Source organism: Cryptotermes secundus, unplaced genomic scaffold (genome assembly GCF_002891405.2).
Source record: "Cryptotermes secundus unplaced genomic scaffold, Csec_1.0 scaffold1164, whole genome shotgun sequence".
NCBI lineage: Eukaryota > Metazoa > Arthropoda > Insecta > Blattodea > Kalotermitidae > Cryptotermes > Cryptotermes secundus.
Window position 1 is genome coordinate 37324 of NW_019731586.1, and position 23204 is coordinate 60527.

Sequence of the window (23204 nt, forward strand, 5' to 3'; positions counted from 1 at the left end):
ATTCAAGATTTTATAATGCAGACTTCTGAGTATGGAAGGAATTGGTCAGAAACACACAGACCGAGAAACAACAAGTTTAATATAAAACAACAAACTGAGATACGAACCATAAGGCCGCAGATACGATGCATACTGGATACTTGAGGAACTTGTAGGAATCAGCTGCATATAAATGCTTTAGGTTCAGGGTACTAAATGTAATTACGCTGAATTAATGTGGTAGCTATAATTATATCCACGTACTTTTAGATACAAGTTTATTGAAAGAATACGGAAGTGATAATCTAGTGCTTCCTACAATAGAAACAAATTACGTAAACCAAGAAAGTAAATGGAAGTAACAGGGAGAACACAATCTTGCACTAACAGTGTGCAACAGCTGGAGTTATAAGCAAATTGACTGACTGACTAATTCATGTGTATATAGGAGACTCAACTACAGAATACACAACAAAACAGCATATGAAATCTGGAATTAATAAGGTACTTAAAGCTCTTAGCTACTAATTGGGAGTGGAATTTCCTCCTCACTTGGTATTGTTCTTGTCACATGATGTTACGGTTACAATTACATTGCTGAGGTTTTGAATTATTTATGTGTATGTCATGTGAACCTGAGGTCGGAGAGTCGTCCAGAGACTCAAGTTTTCCTTTCCGAAATTCTTCAAAGTGTACTTAATCCAGTAAGGCAATTAAGTGGGGGCTGAATATTTTTCTTATCCAAGAAGTACAGACGGGTTTTGGCCCTTTCCAGTTTACTACCCATTCTTTACCGAAGGTAAATACAGAAGTGACCACTGACATATATACGAACATAAGAGAGAAATTATGAATTTGTGTGTTATTTTCATTCCATTGTTCGGTTTCATGTAGTTGCTGTTAAGAAAATTGATAACTTCATTTTTTTTCTTATTTGAAGAGAAAATTATAGTGCATAATTCTGTTCAAAAGGAGATATGTACATTACATATACGAGTATGCGATGTACCATTAAACTATTTTCATGCACCTGTCTTTTTTTTCACTTTAATATTACTGATTGGCTATTTAAGAACTGATTTTTACTATGAGTGAACGTGAAACAACTTCAGAGAAACAGTATGCTGGCCATTGTCATTGTCCGATGAATAATTAAAGTAAACATCATTTAGGAAACTATTTCCGTTGCCGTCTACAAATGTGAGAATAAGGATCCAAATCACGCTCCAGACGATGAACAAATTCAGCACAAAATGTCTTTATATAATGATAATTCAATTAACACAGAATTTTAGTTAATAATAAACCAGTTTATATGGTAATTTAGTGCCCTAAATTAAATAGCAGTGTAATAATCAGCGCGCTGCTTAATCTGCAGCCACATTCCACCAACAGGTGATAAAATTATTGTCTTCGTATCCATAACCAATGGAACCGGAGTTTTCTTACTCAGACTGAACTGGTACTTGGACAGAAGAGAGACAAGTCCCACTTTGGTTTGCATCAGACCGAACCGCATTCCTGGAAAAGAAAATTAGAGTTCCGTAAGAAATGAGTGCCGCTCCGTAGTTTGAATAAGCTCTTCAGCTATGATTACAATCAGGAGTCCAGACGGGAGCATCAACGAAATTCTCACGTCCTTCTGCACTTCGTACCTTTCCATCAAAGGATATGATTCCCGAAGAACTAATCCCCGAAGAAGGGAACTTTGACGTATGACTGACTAGGTTCTAACATTACATGGAGCCATAAATTTTATTGGGTTGTGGCGCTAAGAATGAAGGTTATAATTTGTTAAATATATAAAATTCATAACCGTTAATTATATGTAACTTTGTGCAACGAAAGTAGGCATTTTGTCATGGCGGGTAAACGTAATTAACTAACAAGCAAGAGCATTGCTCATATTAGAAGGTAATACATAACCGAGAAACGACGGTATTACCTGGCGTCTGGAGGTCCTGAAAAACTTACTGGACGCAACAGTATCCTCCCTGAGGGGCCAGCAGTAATTAATTTGCTAATGAAATTACGGAACTTGAAAGTTTCGTTGGCGTTTTCACAGTCGCCTGTCACTGGGATCTCATTCCAGTCGTCATCGTTGTGCATTATTTATTTAAGAATCATCAGAATTATGCACCCAGATTTGTATAGGTCTCTTACTATATTTCAGGTTTCTGTGTAAATTTCCCTACATTTAGCTTTAATACTGTAATCTTGCTCATCTCATTATTCCAGTATTAATTATCCTGACAATATTTAATGAAGAGCTTAAATTACGAAGCTCACGATTATATTAATTTCTCGAGTGTACTGTGCCTCTCGCTCAGGAAAGCAGAACACAATTCAATGAAAACACCAAATCAATATGAAGTGCATGCTATGCAACTGTCACGTTATTGATCTAACTGTGCCGGAAACACTAACCTCCAAGTTACTGGCTTTCCTTATACGAATGGTAACATAATATTTCGATAGACTGAACGTACCTATGCATATCCTGGGACCCTCTCCGAAGGGCAGATACACGTAGTGGTGCCTCTTTGCCTTTTCCTCTTCACTGAATCTCTCCGGGTCGAATCTCTCAGGGTCAGGATAATACTTAGGGTCGTGATGAAGGGCCAAGACGGGTATAACCGTCAAGATTCCCTTCTCCAGAACAATGTCCGTGTCAGGTATTTTGTAGGCTTTGGTACATTCACGGTTTAACATCGGAAGAGGTGGGTATTTCCGAAGAGTTTCTGGGAAGAATAACCAAAGAAATATTTTATGCAAATTCCTAAGATAACTAAGTCCTTACCACCTTAAGAAAGTAATTTCTGCATTTCTGAAAGAATTGTTAATCTTCGATAAATATATTGCTCTGTTGCATGTATAAGTATTTTTTCCTGTTTTCTTATGTTTCAAAGTACGAACACACAGAACATTTATAAAGAGTGTAATACATCAACATTATTTCACAGACCGGACTGCTGGACTCCAGATAAGGAGCGGAAACATAATTATGGAACTAATTCATACCAGACGGTACACAGTTGGCTGAAAATTAAATGTCTTATATTGCTGCCTATTGGGCAACACTGTAAGTAAGACATTTCATATCAATATGCACGTTGACGGCCTTCCTTGAGATATTACAACTATTATAATTTCGATCTACACATTTACACCGTAAATATTTGCTGAGTTTGATGTGTTGTTTATAAACGGGGGAAGATTTTTCTTCCCCATTTTGACCCTAAATTTGTGATCGGTAAGGCATGATGCCAGAAGAATGAGTGTGGAGTCAGATATTCCAGTGTTGTGTAGGAGAGTCCCTTTCTGCCATATATTACTGTAAGGTTTGTCGTACTTGCATTTTCAATATCTTTCTCAAATCTTTGAATCCTGCTGTGTTTGAAGCGACGGTATATGCAGTTTTTAAGAAGCTGTATTGCCTGTGATCAGTTGCTCAGTTAAATTGTGCATGTTTTCTTGCATGTCTTTTTCTTCTCAATTGTTCCCCTAGTTCTGGAATGGCATAATCTCTACGCGGATATGTATATTATGGATGTGAGGAGTTTTCGTTGACTTCATTGCTGATGTGAATATAGTTATTGCAGCGTCTATTTCTTCGACTGACGTCATAGTCATGTTTCCTGGTATCGCATGTTTCAGCAAATGCCTGCAGCAGGCCAAGATAACTGCAGAGGGGTCCATCCTTCATAGGGCAGTTTCATTTGGTTCAAGACCCATGACGAGTGTAACTGGCTTGTGATCGGAATTTAAGGTTTCTACGGACTCAATGTAAATGGGTACAACTTGGGCTGTTATGGCCGTTATGGCTGCCAGGGACTGTTTGTGCGTGGGGAGAGGCATCTGTCGGTAATCATTTGAAACTCTATCCCCAAACGTTCAAGTGGCAAAGAGTTTCATTCATGGGCGATTCGTGGTCGCAGATATAGGGCAATATAAATTGGGGTGCAACATTTTGAAAGAGTGTGTATAAAGTAGTTGATTGTGTTGTGTCAGTGTCGTGAGATCTTTGGATCAGATTTGGTCGGATGTGTGGGACGTACCTGACGCCGATTGTGCGTCTCTCTGTCCTGGTTGGGATTTTACTGCTGCGACTTCAAAAGCTGTAAAGTGAGGTGAGTTTGCTTTGTTTGTTGAATTGACGATTTCACTTCTAAGGCTGTTCCGCCATGTGGTGGTCCATGTCCTGTTCGATACTTGTATAACCCGGTATAATTAATTTCCTGTTAAGTTGGAAATTATTTTGTTTCATGTGTGCTATGTGAATGTTATGCTCTGCAAGGAACTCGGGCAAGAGATATTGATCGTTGAGCACTGAATTTGCAATCCAGAACATAATATTTATCGGTCTGTATAGGGTGGTTTGATGGGTGTTGATCGATTTTGGTAGTTTCGCCCTGCTGAATGAGGATGAGCTCATGGTATGATCAAGCATCTTCCTGTGTGATATCATTGAACGTACAGGTAGCTATAAATTAAAAAATTATGACAATTTTGCCGACAATAGATTTGGCTCGTCGTAATAATTGCACTAAATTTGTTAGCTAATGTAGAAATCTGACGTTGCAACACTGGAAGCTGAAGTTTACTTTTGATGAACTCAGAAGGAAAGATTCGGCCTTGCTTTGGTTTGTGTCTGGGGAAGTTGATCGATTTTCCTACAGTGTAAGGTAGCCTGACTTAGTTTACTTGGGTTATACTAGCTAAAGTACTAGCTGAGGAAGGCTATGGGAGAATGGGGAAGTTTTTTATATGAGGCAACGGGCATTTCGTTTGTTTATATTTGAATGTTTTTCAGGAGGTATTGTGATTTCTGTATATACTTTGCACATGCTTCATATCCTGTGTAATTGCTCGGCTGTTGTTAGTGTCAGTTTGCACATTTTAGGGTTGGGTGCTGGTATTATTTGGGTTTTCAGCGTTCACTGGAGAAATAGTTTCCTCAGCATTTGACATTATGAGGGCAGGTTAAAAATCTGAGTCTTATGACAAGTTTTGACATCTGTGACACTGGAATGGGCCACTCAGTGATGTGGATGAGGCGTATGAGGTCCATTATATTACTTGAGCTTTATTGCACTGAGTAAATAATGGCACACACAGGCAAGAACATCGAGTTGCTCTGATGCAGATTTTCGTTGTATATTGTTCGTCTATGCTGTCTTATCGTACATGATTTACAGGATTTTGTTTCTTATTTTCTACTGTTTGATTGGTATAATATTGCATGTTGTTGAATTTGAAGTAGATGAGTCCTTATTTGTAACGCTGTTCCGATGAGAAGTGGAATCAAATGGCTTGATGTATGTAATTTGTTAAAATAACTATAATGATTGCTTGTTTAAGATCTTTCGTAATATTAAGTGGTTAATTTGTGATATAATGGGAATTGGGGGAATATTTTCTCTTCTTGCCGTGTAGTTGGAATTCCTGAAGTTGTGGTAGTCGGCAAGATGGACGCCATATGTTATTCTGAATTGTCGGTTTAATTTCAGCGGACTATACGGCGTTATATCCCACAAATTAGAACTCTTCTAAAATTCGAGTCGTCGTTACTGAGAGTGACATTGAATCACGTTGGTTTTTCATGTGACCTTAAATATTATTTGTGATTACTTGTGATTCCAGTTATAGTGAAGAATATTCATCTGTGACCTTTTCTTTAGATGCAGAGTTTTCGACAGACTGTTGCGTAATCATTGAGAGAATGTTTGTCTGGAATGTTGATCCTGTGGTGCTAACTCTTGCATAGCCTGAATGTGAGAGGATGGAACCAACGTTCTAGAGATGTGCGGTGTACAGAAGCATCCGTGGATTATGAATGAGCTTCAAGACGTTTGGTACTGATGATAGACTCTCTCAGCGACTCCGACGATTAGTCCTTCCATTATGAAAAGAATGTGTACTTCCAGTGTCCCATCGATATCGTAAAATGTTCCTGAGAAGCTCCAGATTCCTGGCCTGCAATCCTCTCGAGTCTAAACCTATTATATATACAATGAATGTGAAGGATATGAGATTTGGCACTTGGAATGTACGAAGTATGTTTAGGGCAGGTTCGCTCAGGGCAGTTGCAGAAGAAATCTTAAAATATAAGTTAGATTTATGGGGCGTACAGGAGGTCAGATGGGATGGAGGTGGCATCGAACCAGCAGGAGACTATACATTTTTCTATGGAAAGGGGAATGAAAATCATGAATTATGAACAGTGTTTTTTTTTTGTACATAAGAGAATCGTATCAGCAGTTAAGAGGGTAGAGTTCGTTAGTGATGATATATCATATATAATATTAAAATGTTATGAATGTTCACGCCCGAACAGAAGATAAAATTGTGTCACATAAAGCATAGATTCTATGAAGAGCTAGAAAATGTATTTGATAAATTCCTGAAATACCCTATGAAAATGTTAGGAATTTTCAATGTTAAAATAGGGAGGAAAGACATTTTCAAACCCAAGATTGAGAATGAGACCTTGCATGAAATCAGTAATGATAATGGAGTTAGAGATCTGTCTATTGAGCAGCAAGTGACTTCGTGTCCATGATAACCCAGTCGAGGCCAGGCGTATATGACAGAGTACGTGTATGCGCAATGCCTTGCACAGGATTACATGTGGAGTTACTAGAAATGCAAGGGTTATGAAACTACAGTCGATACTACAGAGAAACTGTAAAGCAGAATTCAAGAAATATGAAGTGAAGTAATACATCAGGCACAATAGATCACTGTGGTCGCGGTGCAAGAGCGAAGAAGGCCCACCCATTATACATTCAATAAATCGGAAATTAAGAGGGCTTGCGAATCTCTGCTTCACTAGGGCTGAGCTTTCTGTCTCACAACTTGGTAGCCATTTGGATGACCTCGTGAAAGAAGGTGAGAGAAAGGGGGGCTTCTAATTTCCCTTATTTACTTTCTTACTACATAAAGCATGTTAAACTTGGGACCCGAAGATACTCGTATGTATGTGGATGTTGATAAAACGCTGGAGTTTTATGGCGATATTGCGAATTACATCCATTTTGTATTATTTAAACTTTCTTCCACGGGCAAGCCTTACCTGCGACAACTTTATCCAAGTACTCCATTTCTTGGATGGCTTCATAAGTAATCTTGCCTTCATGTTTCTTCAGCACAGCATCGATCTCTTCCCGGAGACGTTCCTGTATATCCTGGTGCAATGATAGCTCGTACATACAGAAAGTCATGGTGGTTGACGAAGTCTCGAAACCCCCAAGAAAGAAAACGAAGGCCTGGGCCGCCAGTGAGTTCATCGACAAGCCTACAACACAAACGGCTAAATGCTTGATCCTAGTTTCACTATTATTAGGCCAAAGTATCATAGGGCACATTTCAGATTATGCGAGTTACCAAGTGGGAAATTGGTCAAAATACTATGTTGTATTTTAGCGTCCTGTTGCACTGATTCATATCCATAATGTGTATGTATTAACAGTCTTTTAGTGCATACAATCACATTTACCACTTCTGCACTACATGTTTCGTCAGTATGCTGCCATCTTCAGGTGTATCGATCCGTCAACTATTTCACTGCTTGACTTTATATGTCCATTTACAAATAATATTAAATTCGTATACGTCCTTATATCATAATAAAGTTTATGTACTTAAAACTTGTTAAAACCTGTTATCTCAAACGCCATAATTTAAATTCGTGTCTGTTATTGATCATCCACATGGGGGGGGGTCGTTCTTCTTATGTTTCTAATGTGTGTGTATATTATGTCTTATGATGTATTCTACTCTTGTGACTGCGTGCGTTGTATCGTTGGATACAATGATCAATAACACACATGAATTTAAAATAAGACGTATGAGATAATAGGTTTTAACAAGTTTTAAATACATAAACTTTATTATGATATAAGGACGTATACAAATTTAATATTATTTGTAAAGGGACATATAAAGGCAAGCAGTGAAATGGTTGACGGATCGATACACCTGAAGATGGCAGCATACTGCCGAAACATATAGTGTAGAAGTGGTAAATGGGATTGTATGCACTTGAAGACTGTTAATGCATACACATTATGAATACTCAAAATACATATGAATGACGAATATTGCGTCACAGAAAATATCGATATATCTCTAATGCAGGTAACAGTGTTTATGCCGTGCAGGAAATATATCGTTGTCTATTCTGATAACAGATTAATTTAACACATCATTCACTGTGAGAAATATCAAGTTCCAGATTTAAGCTACGTGAAAATTACAATTTACCGTTCTCCGTTTAAGGTTTAAATTCTTCAGCAAAATTTTCATGAAGAGAGAAAAATAAAGTTATTGCAAGAATACACATGATTTATTGTCTACAATTCTTCAATTGGGTCAACATCAAAAGTAGCAAGATACAGCTTTAACGGAAATTTGTGTTCTGGTAGACAGAAGTACTTTGTCGTAGAATGAAGCTATCACTACCATTACTGATTGAAGCCAATTTTGTATGGCTTTGTAAAGGCATATTATATTCCTAACATAAGCAGAAGAAAAATGCTATATGCGATTCCCACATATTTTCTTTCGTTATTAATATTAAGTTGAGGTGGAAACAATTAAAAAGAAAAAAATTGCAGTGAAGTGAAGTGAATTGAAGTAAATGACATTACGCATCCATGACTGTTGGTTTTCTTTTGTTTGTGTTTTGGGTGTTGTATTTTTTTCTTGCATTTCTCTGTAATTGTTGTAGTTGTTAATCGTATTTGGTTTGTATTCGTTGTGGTAGGATGTCCTTGTTGTTGTATTTGTTGCAGTTGTTTGTATTTCTCTGTAATTGTTGTAGTTGTTAATCGTATTTGGTTTATATNAATTATCCATTGAATACCCGAAGAATGACAGGAATTGGAAATACATATACATACATACATACATACATATGGCGGTGTACCGAAGGTTGTGGCACAAGGGAATAATGTAACTACGTGTATTCAGAATACGTTACCCAGAGATGTGTGGAGTGCTTTCGTTGAGAAAACCAATGCTCAGTTCCAGCTCATCCATACAGTACAAGAATGAATGTATTTATTTACACGGAACGTATACAGGAGGTACATACCATTCTCTTCAGACTTGTTCTCCAAGTCTCCATGGCCATTCTGCTCCAGGTAACCGTGTTCTTCCTCCACTTTGCCACGATTCTTGATCTGGATAAGCAGTTGCATAAAGTCGTTGCGTTTAATGTTGTTCTTCTCCCTGTAGTTCACTGTGTCTTGCACCATACTTCGGAAATATTCTGAAACTTTGGGATCTATACCTCTGAGCTTCAAGAAGCTCACCATAGAGGGAAGTAGTGCGCCCAGAGTTCTAATTAATGACGCTCTTATCGTTGATTGGAATAATTTCCTTCCCCATTGACGAAATTCAGCGTCTGGGTTCTCAAGACAATGACATTGGATGCCAAATGCACATGACGATATTATGTCTGTGGTGTACCTAGCCAAGATATCTTTGACTTCAATAATCCCCTCCCGACTAGCGGTTTCTTGTAGGATGGTTCCGAGTTCTTGCCCACAATCGACCAAAGTTTGAAACATCATCTTCATTTTACCGGAAGTGAAAGTTGGTGTCAGTTTAACGCGAAGATTTCTCCATCTGTTTCCAGGAAGAAGGAACAAGTGACCAGTAAGTGGTTCAAACTGTTCATCCGTGAAGAAGCCGCGATCATGGAAACTACTGAAGTCTTTAACCAGGACATTCTTAATAATCTCTGGGTCACGGAAAATGAATCCAGGTTTCGTGAACATGTATGTCCCTCCATATTTCTCACCGTCTAGCTTCTTGTAAAGATCTAGGAACATATGTCCTATAGGTTTTCTCACAAATATCAGGTTTCTGAAATTTCCAAAGGGGAATGTTGGTTCGATGTAAGGTACCTTTCTTTTCTTCCAATAACTGAAGGACTTCTTGAAGTAGATATATACCAATGTGAGAAGAAAGGCTACCACAGCACCTACGGCCAGAAGAGCGGTTTCAGGTAGGAGCCCCATGTTAACTTCAAGTCACACCTACAGGAATATAACCACACGAATTAATGTAAAAGATTAGACAAGCTGGTAAATAAGTGGAACTATAAATGTTAGATTAAATAATTTAAGAGTGGCAGTTGTAATACCTTCCAAAAGAAAATTACGTTAGCAGTGACAGGGTTTTTGTTATTAAAGTGAAATACCTGTAAAATATTATAAATTCCTCTGTCATAATTTTGATTTGTGTCGTTCTGGTCCGTCACACTAACAATATTATAAAAGATAAAACAGCTCCGTCGAGTGTGACTGTTGAAGTTTTTATTACTTCAATTCTTAACGCCCTCACATGTTTCTGTCCTTATAGTCCATCATCAGGGGGACATCAATACAGTTTGGAAACCACCATTACAATGGGTATTCTGAATTTTAAAATATATACACACAGAATGTTTGTCTGTCTTGATATATTAAAATTTTTAAAACTTTTTTATTTATGTTGTATTTATAAACTAAATAGGTTCATATCTTTCGTCTTATTGCCTTTCTGAACGGGGGCTGAACTTCTGCCGCCTGTCTTTCTTGAGAAGAAGGTTCTTTGATATCGTCCTGTGTTTTTTCGTGTCTATAAGGACTGAAACTTGTAAGGGCGTTAAGAATTGAAGTAATAAAATATTCAACAGTCATACTCAACGGATTTGTTTTATCTTTTATAATCGTCTTTCATGATTAGATGACAAACACAATCAACTGGTTGAGTCAGATAAATTTTATGAGTGTGTAGGCAACATAGGCTTGCCTCACTTGAAAGTGTACTATGACTCTCCTCATGTTTAGCCTACTAATACTTCAAGGTATTAATAGTGAAGATGTGTTTGTTAACTTATTGTGATTCTGATTAACATGATTTTTTAATACGCCATTTCCTGAAGTTGGAGGAACTGTTTTGGAAGAGACTGACGGCTGACATATTACTGATGAATGAAATTCCTGAAGTTGATGGGGCGTCTTGTAAGTAATATTATCTCTTGTCAGGATTGAAAATTTACCTTAAATAATTAGAATATACTTTCAGATTGGGATGGAATATCTTTCAGAACCAGTATTAACTTGACTGAGGTAATTTCTGATTTTCCTTGTTCTCTCTGGGCAAATACCCGTGTATTAATTCAATTTAGGATGTGACTGGCTCCATTTTCCTCGGTTCCAATCCATTATTCACTAAAAACCCTCTCATTCAACGTTATATATTCTGAGTTCCTGTAGAAATTCGGGCCCTGTCTCTTTCCTTACGTTTCATATTTAATATTCGAACGTAAACAAGTTTAAGCTACGTTTTCTTTATTAAAACTGTCACAACATAATTATATATGATAATATGTAACTATATTAAGTTTAAGCTACATAATTATCTAGATTTTCATAAGGATATTATATAATTTTGATTCTTCTTAAACGTGAACTATCCCTCTTTAATTGTCCATATAATAACTTCATGGAGCTAAGCCCTTACTGAGAATATGTCAGTTGAGCAGTTATTCAATGAATTCCTAACAATTTATGGAAACTGAAGATTCGTTGCCGTGTTCATTAGGATATCAACTGAACAATATCCTGAGCCAGATCAATCCATTCCATACGATCCATCCTATCTCTCCGAGATTCACTTTAATATTATCCACTCTTGGTCTTTCTAGTGATATCTTTCCTTCTTGCTTTCGCACCAAATTCTCGCTGTATTGAATGTAGCAAACTAAGGAGAATTTGTAGGAGAAATCATGTTTCCGATTCATACTTATTGCGCCACTTGAAGTAAAGCAATGGCATCGGCGTGAGCATTGGTGTAAAATTATGGCATATTTCGCATGTTACACAATTTTCAAAGACATCGAATGGAGGCACATTCATTCAGATATACGATTAGATTTAAAACAGATTTAAAAAGTTCAGACAACACACAACAGAAGGTTACTAGCAGCTGAGAAGCTACTGTAGATGTCCAGTTCAAAAATTTTTATACCCAGTGCAGGAATTGTTTCGTTTAAACGAAATTGCTCCTTGACCGTAGAAGCCTGACATACTCAAGTGATGAGTTTAATTACGTGTGGGACTACACTTCCTCATCCACATACGCCCTCATGGCGTATTGCGCAAATGCAAGGACTTTTTTTTTTAAATTACGACGATATCTCTCTTATTTCGCCTTAAATTCTTACACTGCCCAACAGATTAGGGCAGCGATAACATGAGACCAGCATTCAGGAGGTACACTCTTGGGATTTACTGTACATCATCATGATTTTTGGTGTTGTGCCTGAATCCGTGCATTCGAGCACTCGTCCTTCAAATGTGTCCAACCAACTCCTAAATCCGTAGTGACAAGTTATTCATGAACACATTCCAATTCGGTGGATGGAACATAAGCATTGCAGTAGATGTTTATTAAACACAACACAATAAAACACTATACATATCCATTTATTTTTACCTAATGTCGAATTTATCACAGAAATTAAAAATTTATTAATCGCAGTATTCACGCTAACGAGGGAACGGTGTTCGATTAGTGGACACAGAACCCTGGATTCCAATTTCGCTCGCAACCTGTATTCAAGACAACTTTACTGCGTATCATAATTTTGTGTGCAGTCACAGGTCTTGGAGTAGTTCAGTTACTGGATAAGCAAACTTATCAGTACCTAAAGAATCCTATGCAGGTCACGGTAGCCGAGCGGTCTAAGGCATGCACTGTCTTCGCTCGCTCGGAAGCAGGGATCGTGGGTTCGAATCCCACTCAGGGCATGGATGTTTGTGTGAGTTTTTCTGTGTTTGTATACAGGTAGAGGCCTTGCGACGAGCTGATCACCCGCTCAAGGAGTCATACCGTGTGTCTAAGATCTAGTAAAACCGAAGTGAAACGGAGAGTTTCATGGAGGTAGGCCTAGGCCCAAATGAGGGCTGTAGCGCCAATGAAAAAAAAAGAATCATACAATAAAAATTAATTAAGTCACCAATCAGACTACAAAGCCTATTAAGTGAAAACTGGCATTAGAAGTATTAATATTAAATTGGAATTATTTCAATTGCTCAAAAGTGTCCTGCCCTTATATTCGTAGTGTAAGGTGACTTTTGCTTGATCTTACCAAACACTGCCATACAGTCCGAACAGCTCTGTCAGGGTGAGTAGTGATTAAGCCTAATCAAGCAGACTGCACTTCAAACACGATTCAAGATTTATCTGACTTTTACATTGCTCCGATAGAAAAAAGTCACAATAAAAACCTCAGATTACTTAGTTTTGTTAGATGTAACGCTATTTAGTTTGTTAGATTCGTACCGACGTTTCGAACAGCCGCCCCAGCCTGGAGGCAAAAGAGTTTCCTGGCCTGAATGAGGAGGCCTCAGTTCCTATGAAACGAAGTAACACGTACATCTGCAGAACAAGACGCGTCACAGGAGAGCACATCGTGACAATGTTAACTGCCCGGAGAATCGTAGACCTCACAATGAGATGATACATGTTATCACCATATAAACCGGAAACTGGGCAGTCACTTTGTTGTTAATCACATTTTGTTAATTACAGGTCTCACTCTCTGATATTTTATATTTCTTAAATAAAGAATTTTGAATTTTAAATTTTAAGAAAAATTTATGACTTGTTACGAAAAATTAATGAGCTGTAAACAGTTCATGATTTAGTAATTGCAATTTCACGCGTTTCACCGCAGGTGATAACGTTTTGAGGCATTGGACAGAAATACACAGATGGAATAAAATGAAGTTAAATACAAGTTCACAAACTCTATTACAAACCGTAAGGCCGATGAACTACTGGGTGCATGAAGAATATGTAGGAGTCGGCTACATGTACACATTTAGGAACAGGGTATTAAATGTAATCTTGCTAAATACATAATGATAACTAATACTATATCATGTTCTTTTAGATATAACGTTACCGTACTTGTTCTAGAGTGTTCACACAATTAACTTTCAACAGAGAACTCGGAGCTACATCCCAGAAGACAGAATTCTTGGTAATAATATCTTATCAGTGCCTAATAGCCGAAAAATGATTTTCTGGCAAGCTTTTAACAAGATTAGTCATAGCAAGTTCATCTGTATGTTATTTCGATGGAAAGCAAATGCAGAAGTACCCAAAGGTAGCAAAAAATAACAGTGGAGATTATTTTTCAGACATCATTACAATGACGTCAGTATTTATTTCAGTGCAAAATTCTGCTTCAAAATATTAACAAAATACCAAACAGATTCGTCTCTTATTCTATCAAGCCGTGTTTCCAAAATTTGTTTCCCCAAACTGTGAAACCCCGGGTGTCTACCTGCAAACGAACTTGTCTGATAGGATCTGCAGATAATTGTGCTAATCGAGAACATGAGGAATGGTGACAAGAAACTGAGGAGGGAATTTTCGATTTACATTTGTCCTCTAATTATTTCTTTATCTGCATAGAGATGCTAATAGACTTTGTGAAGAAATATTCTAGTCTGTGTAACCTATAAAATGTATAAGTGCCACATAAACGAAGCAACTCTTACGTACTAATTCTATAACTTCGTTCCTCATTTGTGAAAATGTCAAAAATCGGGAGAGGACAGGAGGCTAAATGGAATTAGTGGGCCGAAGAGGGAAGAAAATTGCACTATGAGGAGTTCCATAAATTGTAACTATTTCTGGAGTAATCAAGTGAAGAAGCGGATGATTCTCGCTGCCGGAGAAATTAGGAGCAGATACAGAAGTTTGATCGCAAAAACTGAGTGAAAGAAACCTAGACGTAGATGGACAAGAGTGAAGCATAAAGAAATAGTTTTCATGAGGCTCAGTAGTTGACTATTTTGAACCTTAGATTCCCTTGTTGGGCAGAGGAATATTATGATCATTTGAAACACTATTAGTTTGCTAAAGAAGATCTCCGCTCCACATTTTCAGGACTTGAAAAGACCTAATCGCATTAAAAGACATGACCCTGACCAGTCAATTTTCAAAAGTAAACAAAATAAAAAAATCTAAATTACGCAGTTGATGAAGGAAACACAGTTCCCAGTATTTTCAATGGATTCGACATTGACCCTTGTTACAAGCGCATGAGGACGGACGACTCAGAAGCATGTCTGGACCTGCGAGGGACACCATTCTACCAGAAATGAAAACAGCGCACATCTCTTTTTTATGTTATTATCTGTCCATCCACAGTACCAAGAGCACGTTCACAGTACACGTTTCACTTTCAGTGCCGTGCATTTGCTGACCTTTCAACAGGTTTCGGCCCCATTTTTATTGCAGATCCAAAATAACATGTGCGAAATCTTACTTTCTTTTATGCCGGTCTGCTATAAATCTTAATCTATATGGAACTCATACTTTACCTGATGGAATTGAGAAAAATGCACAGTTTTTAAAACATTACGTATTACGTAGGCTCTAGTGCAATGCTGTAGGTATATTACTGGTTAGCCAAAGATATAGTATACATATGCAACTAGAAATCTGTGTAGTGCACCATATTCCTGTTGAATAACATTATCAACGATAGTTTCGTTTTTGAAACGGATGTCTTTAGGTATGAGATATTCTGCATTACACAGAGACACAATAGATGTCACTAGCTCCATACAGTGGAGCCATTCTTCATGACTCTGATAACCCATAATATGCCAAGAAATTCCCGGCCTTCCCCAGAAGAAAACTTTACTTCTATGTGTTTAAAAATCACCAATGGACCTTATGATATTTAATTTTTATTTACACACCCGTCAATAGCTTATTTTATAATGTCGATTGGAGTTATTATTAGTGGGCATTAAACTGGAAGATGTGGAAGGAAGTCATACTGGCCTGTCCTGAAACAATACTCGGGATTATAAAAGGATAAAACAGTTCCCTCCACTGTGACTGGTGAATATATTCTTATTTCAGTTCTTCATGCCCTTTCATATTTCGGTCCTTAGAGACCATCATCAGAGGGACACCGATACAGTTTCGAAATCACTATTACAATAGGTGTTCTGAGTGTTAAAGTATATATATACTGTACATACAATGCTGACAATACACAAATGGATATAAAATCCAAAGTTTTCACAACTACAGGGGCTGTCTTTATATATTAATTTTTTTAAACTTTTGTGAGTTAAGTTAAAGTTTATTAACCGAATAGGTTCGTGTCCTCTCTCTTATCACCTCTCCTGACGGGGGCTGAACTTGTGCCGCCTGTCTTTCTTGAGAAGAAGGTTCTGCAAATATACATATTATGAGTATTGTATTATTTCAGCAACACTCTTATGTTGTTTTTTTTAAAGGAGTTTTGTTGTTTTGTCCTACCTTTGATGTCGTCCTGTGGTTGTTCGTGGCGAGCTGTGTTGTGTTTACTGTTTTAGGGCAGTGTTCCGCAACCGGTGTGCCGTCACAAGGTGAAAGGTGTGACGGAAACTTTTACCTAGTGTAAGAAATTAATTGTCGAATTTTATTGGTTTTATTTTATACCAGTTACCGTGTTTCATATGCTTGTATTTTATTCTCAGCCACTGCACTGATTAATTAAGATGATGCTTGTTTATTCTTTATTACATGCCGTGATTTTTATGCACAGTAATGTTGTATTGTAAGAAATTAAACGTAAATTATTTACTCAGAGTTGTTATATCATAGTTTTCATTATTGATTTATTTTTATTTTTCTCGCATCTACGCGGCTTCTTTGATATACTTGCTGCATGTTCTGTATACGTGCTTTTCCCTAAAACTTCAGGGATTAGCAAGGGGTTGCTTTTCTTTAATAACGCTGTTTTGGTATTTCCCCCTCTTTCTTAGATGTTAGAGCTTCTTCAACTTTATGATCTTCTTCCTTTAACGATGCACCCACCGATTGTTGGACTTCGTTTAAAATTATAAATATTTACAAAATAAGTCGGTATAGTGTCACTTGTTCCGTTTGAAGAGTAGAGATCCCGCGTCTTACAATTGTTTCAGTTCTATCACAGCTGTGCTCTGAAGTAGTTCGAAAATTGTGGTTGCTAGTTAGTCTTGCTATTTTCGATTACTATTAGACTACTTTATTTATTCAAGATGGATAAATTCATTATACGGAGTGTTTCGTCCACGAGTGCAAGTAGTGAAAGCATTGTGCCCGAAAAAAAAGAAGCAAAAATTAGTACACCGGCAGTATAGTGATAATTACTTATCTTACGGATTTTTTTGGTCTGGTGATAAAACGTGCCTAATCTCCGAGTGTGTAGTTTGTGGTGAAAAACTCAGTAATGCTGCTATGGTTCCCAGTAAATTGAAACGACATTTGTCAATAAAACTTGCTTCTCTAACAAGCAAAAGTGTAAAATATTTTAGTCGTTTGTTGGAACAAAACAAAGAACGTTACTGACTGCGACACTACGTGTGTCAGCAAAAGTACAGGAAGCAAGTTATAAGGTAGCCGAAATTATCGTAAAGGCCAAAAAACCACACACAATAACTGAAACGTTGTTAATGCCTGCTTGTAAAGAGATGGTGAAAAGAGTCCTGGGTTCAGAAGCTGTTAGTGAAATTTCAACAATCCCTCTCTCTGCTGACACAATCAGTCGCCGGGTTATTGACATGTCCAGTAACATTGAAGTCATAATGAAGGAGAAAATCAACAGCAGTCAGAAGTTCTCGCTTCAGATCGACGAGTCCACCGATAGTAGCGGCCACGCACAACTTCTTGCTTATGTTCGATACATCGATGGAGATGTAATTGCAACAAATTTCTTTTTTTTGCAAAGAACTTCCCGAGCGAGCTACAGGTGAAGAAGCATTTCGTGTCACTAATGAATATGTGTTACATAATGAAATAAAATGGAAGGTTTGCGTTAGTTTTTGTAAAGACAAGGCCGCTTCAAATACAGGCCGTGTAAAAGAATTTGTAGCTAAAGTAGGCAAAGTAAATCCTAACATTCACCGCGAAGCCATTGTTGCTAAGTCTTCGCCATCTTCTCTGAAAGTTGTGCTGGACGAAGTAGTAAAAGTCGTGAAACTCGCCAAATCGCGGCCCCTAAATTCGCGGCTTTTTTCCCGTTTCGTGCCAGGAAATGGAATCAGAACACACTCCACTCCTACTATATACAGAAGTACGGTGGTTATCACAAGAAAAAGTGCTGACGCGAATATTTGAACTTAATGAGGAGGTACGTGCATTTTTGACTGTTCAGGGGCATGAGTACGCGGATTTATTTGCGGATGATGAATGGGTATGTAAGTTGGCATATCTTTCCGATATTTTCGTACACTTGAATGAACCGAACAGAAAGATGCAAGGTAGGAACGAAAATTTTCTAACTAATATGGATAAGATACAATGATTTGTAAATACGCTGAATTTGTTGATACAGAGAATTACAGATGGGTCGTTTGAGATGTTCCCGACTGTATGGTCACTTGCTGACGGCAATACAGTGGTGATGGACACAATTAGAGAATATTTGGAAATGCTGCAGCAGAAGAATTTTGGAGAGAGAGGGTACAAGATTTCGACTGTGTTCGTGATACATTCCCTGCGAATTCAGAACATTTTTCGATTAATATACAAGAGGAACTCGCAGATTTAAAAGCAGACAGAACATTGAAACTAAAACTTCTCGAAGTGCCTTTGGATACATTTTGGTTGGAAATAAGGAGTGAATACCCGGCTATCTCCGAGATGGCAGTTAATGTGTTATTGCCATTTTCAACTACATATTTGTGTGAATTGGGCTTCTCGACGTTAACTGAAATTAAGACATTAAAGTGGGAGCGGCTCAAATCCATCGATGAAGAAATGAGACTTGCGTTGTCGACGATTCCACCACGGATCAGTCGCCTGTGTGCAGCTAAGCAGGCGCAAATATCACATTGAAGGTATGAGTAGAATTACTGTATTTACTTTAATTGTAATAGAAGTGTATTTTCTACACTCTACAGTGAATTAAAGTTCATTAATTGTTATTATATTATGCATTTTTGAGGGGAATAACATTTTGGTGTGCCGTGTTGAGTCATTGATATTCAATGGTGGGCCGCGAGTAGAAAAAAGTTGCGGAACACTGTTCTAGGGTGTGTTGCGCTCGTATTTATACTTCTTGTGTCTGTGACTTAACTAACAAAAGTTTAAAATTTTTTAATATATCAAGACAGCAGCTGTAGTTGTGAAAATTTTGGATTTTGTATCCATTTGTGTAGTGTCAGCATTGTATGTATATATATTTTAACACTCAGAACACCTATTGTAATAGTGGTTTCCAAACAGTATCGATGGCCCTCTGATGATGGTCTCTAAGGACTGAAACACGTAAGGGCGTGAAGAATTGAAGTAAGAAAACTTCACCAGGCACACTGGAGGGAACTGTTGTATCTTTTTATAATATTGTTAGTGTGACGGACCAGAATGAAACAAATTAAATACTCGGGAGTTCGCTTCGAGAGAGTAAGGCAGGTGCCACTGGAAACTCAGCAAGGATAGACGTGATCCCTGTGCCTCCGGACTATGAAGAAGCAGTTCCACACACGTTAGAAGGTTTCTTTCTCGAACTTCTTCTGTGTAAGTATCCAGTTCCGAACTTCACACACAATTTCACTATGATACGTGTATTTGTGGACAAATTTTCTTCTTTTTATAATATGGAAGGAGAATTATCGGATCACTTCGCAGTCTGTTTATCGGTCAATGTGTACCCCCCTAATTTTCAGAAATGTGAGGTCACCTTGCTCCCTGCTTCTCCGTGTATTCCCCAAAATTTTTACGTTTATGGGAGCACCATGCTCTCTGATTGCCACTGGTTTCTCATAATTTCACGTTCTCTATGCGGTCAGTTGCGTATCAAGGGAAAGAAGCCGATTCAGTCTTCCAGAATTTCCTGTAATATCGTCCTGTAATATACGTATAATTTTTCCAAGTGACTTCTTATTTTCATGTATTAAGATAACATTTTCATCCATATCTGATATTTTCATACGTGCTACATTACACATAATAACTAATGAGAATAAGATATCTTACTTTTGTTACATATACAGATCAAATTAGATAAATGTAATGCCACCAATTAATACATCTACAACATTAAGTCAAGCAGAGAATCTGGCGTATCAGTATACAGTAAATTCGCTTCCGAGAAACGTATCGCTCTGATCTGTGTTACCTTTGCAAGTATCCCACTTAACGTGGCGATCGGTGCCGTTCTCAAGTCACAGTGTGTTCTAGGCCTGCAGTGGTCAAGGGTACAACTGTCTTGTATCTGTTTCGCAAACATGACAGGGCAGGATTTTATGTTGGTAAATGGAAGAAACCCGCGCAGTGCTTTGACCCATCATCATGTTTTTCTTCTTTTTTTTAGAGAAACAAAACAAACAGAAAATAACACGATAAAGAGCACCATACAAAAATGGATACAGCACAAATCAAATTACGAAACCAATACCGCATAAAGAAACAGCACAAGGAGATCTAAACCATCAAGAAATAAAATAGGCCATTTTTACGCATTGCGGAAATAATTAATAAAAATATAACTCGGAATAGCTTCTCATACAAAAAAAAAACACAATCAGCAACATACTGAAACAGCACACAGAGACCGAAAAATATAACAATAATGGCATATATCAGATAAAATATTTGGATTGTTCTTTGAAATACGGTCACACTGGAAAGACCTTCTAATTTAATATACGTATTAAGATACGAATTCAACTCTGGGGCACAGTCTCCAATTCCAACATCGAAATCCTCCAGCGCTTTCAATCCAAGGCTCTCCAATTCATTCTGAACGCACTCGGTACATAAAACAACATAGGATCCATGATGATCTACAAATGATCACAGTGTCCGGTGAAATAAAATTGTGTAGTCCCAAATACTTATGAAAATTAGTAAACCGCACTAATGCTTTAGTAGTGAACCTATTAGACAATATCGAACATATACATGGACTGAAACGAAAAACAGTCCTAACTTTATCAGACATATCTGAGTAAAAACCCAATACAAAAATTTAAAGTATATTTAAATGATTCAAACAAGTATATGACCTCCAGTGCAAGTCCTTCAACTTTGTCACAACAAACCTCTAGTAAGTCGGTAGCTACAAGTTATTCATATTTTAATTCGATAGATGGAACAGAAGCATTGCAATAGATATGATCTTGTAATTACACCACGATAAAACGCTATACTTATCCATATATTCATTTATATGTAATGTAGAATTTATCAAGAAATTTAAAAATTTACTAATCGCAGTTAGCGAGCGAACGGTGTTCGATCAGTGGACACCGAAACCTGGATTCGAATTTCGCCCGGAACCTCTATTCAAGGCAACTTGCTTTTGTATGATGTCAGAGGTCTTGGAATAGTTCAGTCATCGGATAAGCAGGAATTGTGTTATGTGGTCCCATTACTAGGGAGAACCTTGTTAAACAAGCCCGCAGTATATACGCAATCATAGAACCGTTGTAGTAAGAGGTGTTTCCTACATGGTTCGCCTATATATACTGCTAGGCAACGGATGTGTTTTCTGCGCTCTTGTCCAAACAGAGGCTTTATAAGTAGAAGAAAATAATTGACAGTTCAGTTCTGACAAAAGACAGATCCGTCCTCTCGTCAGAGAAGGTGCCCCACAATAAGAAGACCTAAATTGTCAAACAGTAATAAATATCTGGTTTTGAGCCTCAGATTAGGCTCGACACCAAGATTGACTGACTAACTGACCGTCAGTCGCAATGTGACTTTGACTTTAACTTTTGACAGTTGTGTGCGAAGGAAAGTGCAAGCAGGTTGGCACCAGGTTCTGTCCTATCCCCTATTCTTTTGAATATGTACCTAGATGATGCTCCCCAAACAGATGGTGTTCATCTATCCCTCTCCGCAGACAACACGTGTCTGTATGCGACAGATCGCAAGGAGGCTTTTGTTGTTAGAAACCTCCAGCGCGGTCTCAGCTCAATGGAGACCTGGTGTGAACGCTGGGACATCAAAATTGAACAAGATAAAGACTCAGCGGATCTACTCTCTCGCAATAGTCATCCGTCTATCTCATCTTACATTGAATGGAAGATATATTCCATTTGTAAATAGTGTAAAATATCTCGGTGTAATCTTTGATAAGGGAGTTACATGGAGAATGCACATAGAAAAGATCGAAGGCAAGGCTTTCAGAATGTTTATAACATTGTATTCCCTATTCAAAATTGAGCGATTAAGAGCTCACATTTAGCTGACTCTCCACAAATCCCTCATAAGTTCTGTAATGACTTGTGCTACTCCCGCTTGAGAATTTACGCAACTTATGAAATTTCGGCGCCTACAAAAAAATGTTCTCCGCACCACTGGCAATTTTCCAAGGCACACACTTGTTAGCAATTGGGTAATTTTGACTATAGCTTTCAAAATTCCGTAGTATATGATTATATAACAAAATTATGCGGGCAACAAGCAGAAGTCATACAAAATTATGATAACGAAAATGTTCGCAATATTAGACAAGGCGAAGCCAGATATAGAAAGTATAAGATGCTTAAACTTGGCGGCGGTCAAGCATACGACATTTCAATTGAGTCCGTTGTAGCGAAAGCTACGAGAAATAGGGCATAATCTGCTGTACTGAACTTGGACTGACAGAGGCCCTGAATATATTTTATATTTACTTACTTACTTACTTACTTACTTACTTACTCACTCATGGAGCTGAGCCCTTCTGGAGGAGCTGCCAATTCTGCAGCTACTCAAGAAATTCTCAGCATTTTATGGAACCCGAATGTTCATTACCGTGTTCACAAGAGCCCTCCACTGGTCCCTATCCTGATCCAGATGAATCCAATCAATACCATCCCATCCTATCTCTCTAAGATCCAATTAAATATTGTCTATTCACCTACGCTTTGATCTTCCCAGTGGTCTCTTTCCTTCTGACTTTCCCATCAATATCCTATACACATTCCTCATCTCCCCCATTCGGGCTACATGCCCTGCCTACCTCACCCTCCTTGACTTGATCATTCTAATTATACTTGGAGAAGAGTACAAATTACGAGAATGTATTTTATATACATTTATTAATATATGTACGTGTAAAATGTAAAAATTCTTTATATTATAAAAAATGACTTACTACTACAGACAATGACTCTGACAAAAGACATGCCCGTCCTCTCATCAAAGAGGACACCCCACAAAAACAGGACCGTAACTGTCAA

The 23204-nt window shown here is 37.8% G+C and overlaps 1 protein-coding gene and 1 long non-coding RNA gene across 2 annotated transcripts in view; one reads left to right on the forward strand and one right to left on the reverse strand.

Annotated features, from left to right (window-relative positions):
• LOC111867241 overlaps positions 1 to 23204 on the reverse strand; it is a 59227-nt gene continuing 36023 nt past the window's right edge. Inside the window, exon 7 of the mRNA XM_033752601.1 lies at positions 1 to 1500. Within this exon, the coding sequence (XP_033608492.1) occupies positions 1316 to 1500 (185 nt within the window). The 3' untranslated portion in view covers positions 1 to 1315. The remainder of the gene's footprint in view (positions 1501 to 23204) is intronic.
• Positions 2958 to 7188, forward strand: LOC111867243. The gene is made up of 3 exons (XR_004513311.1): positions 2958 to 3061; positions 3637 to 4109; positions 7128 to 7188. It is a non-coding gene; the product is annotated as an uncharacterized LOC111867243 (long non-coding RNA).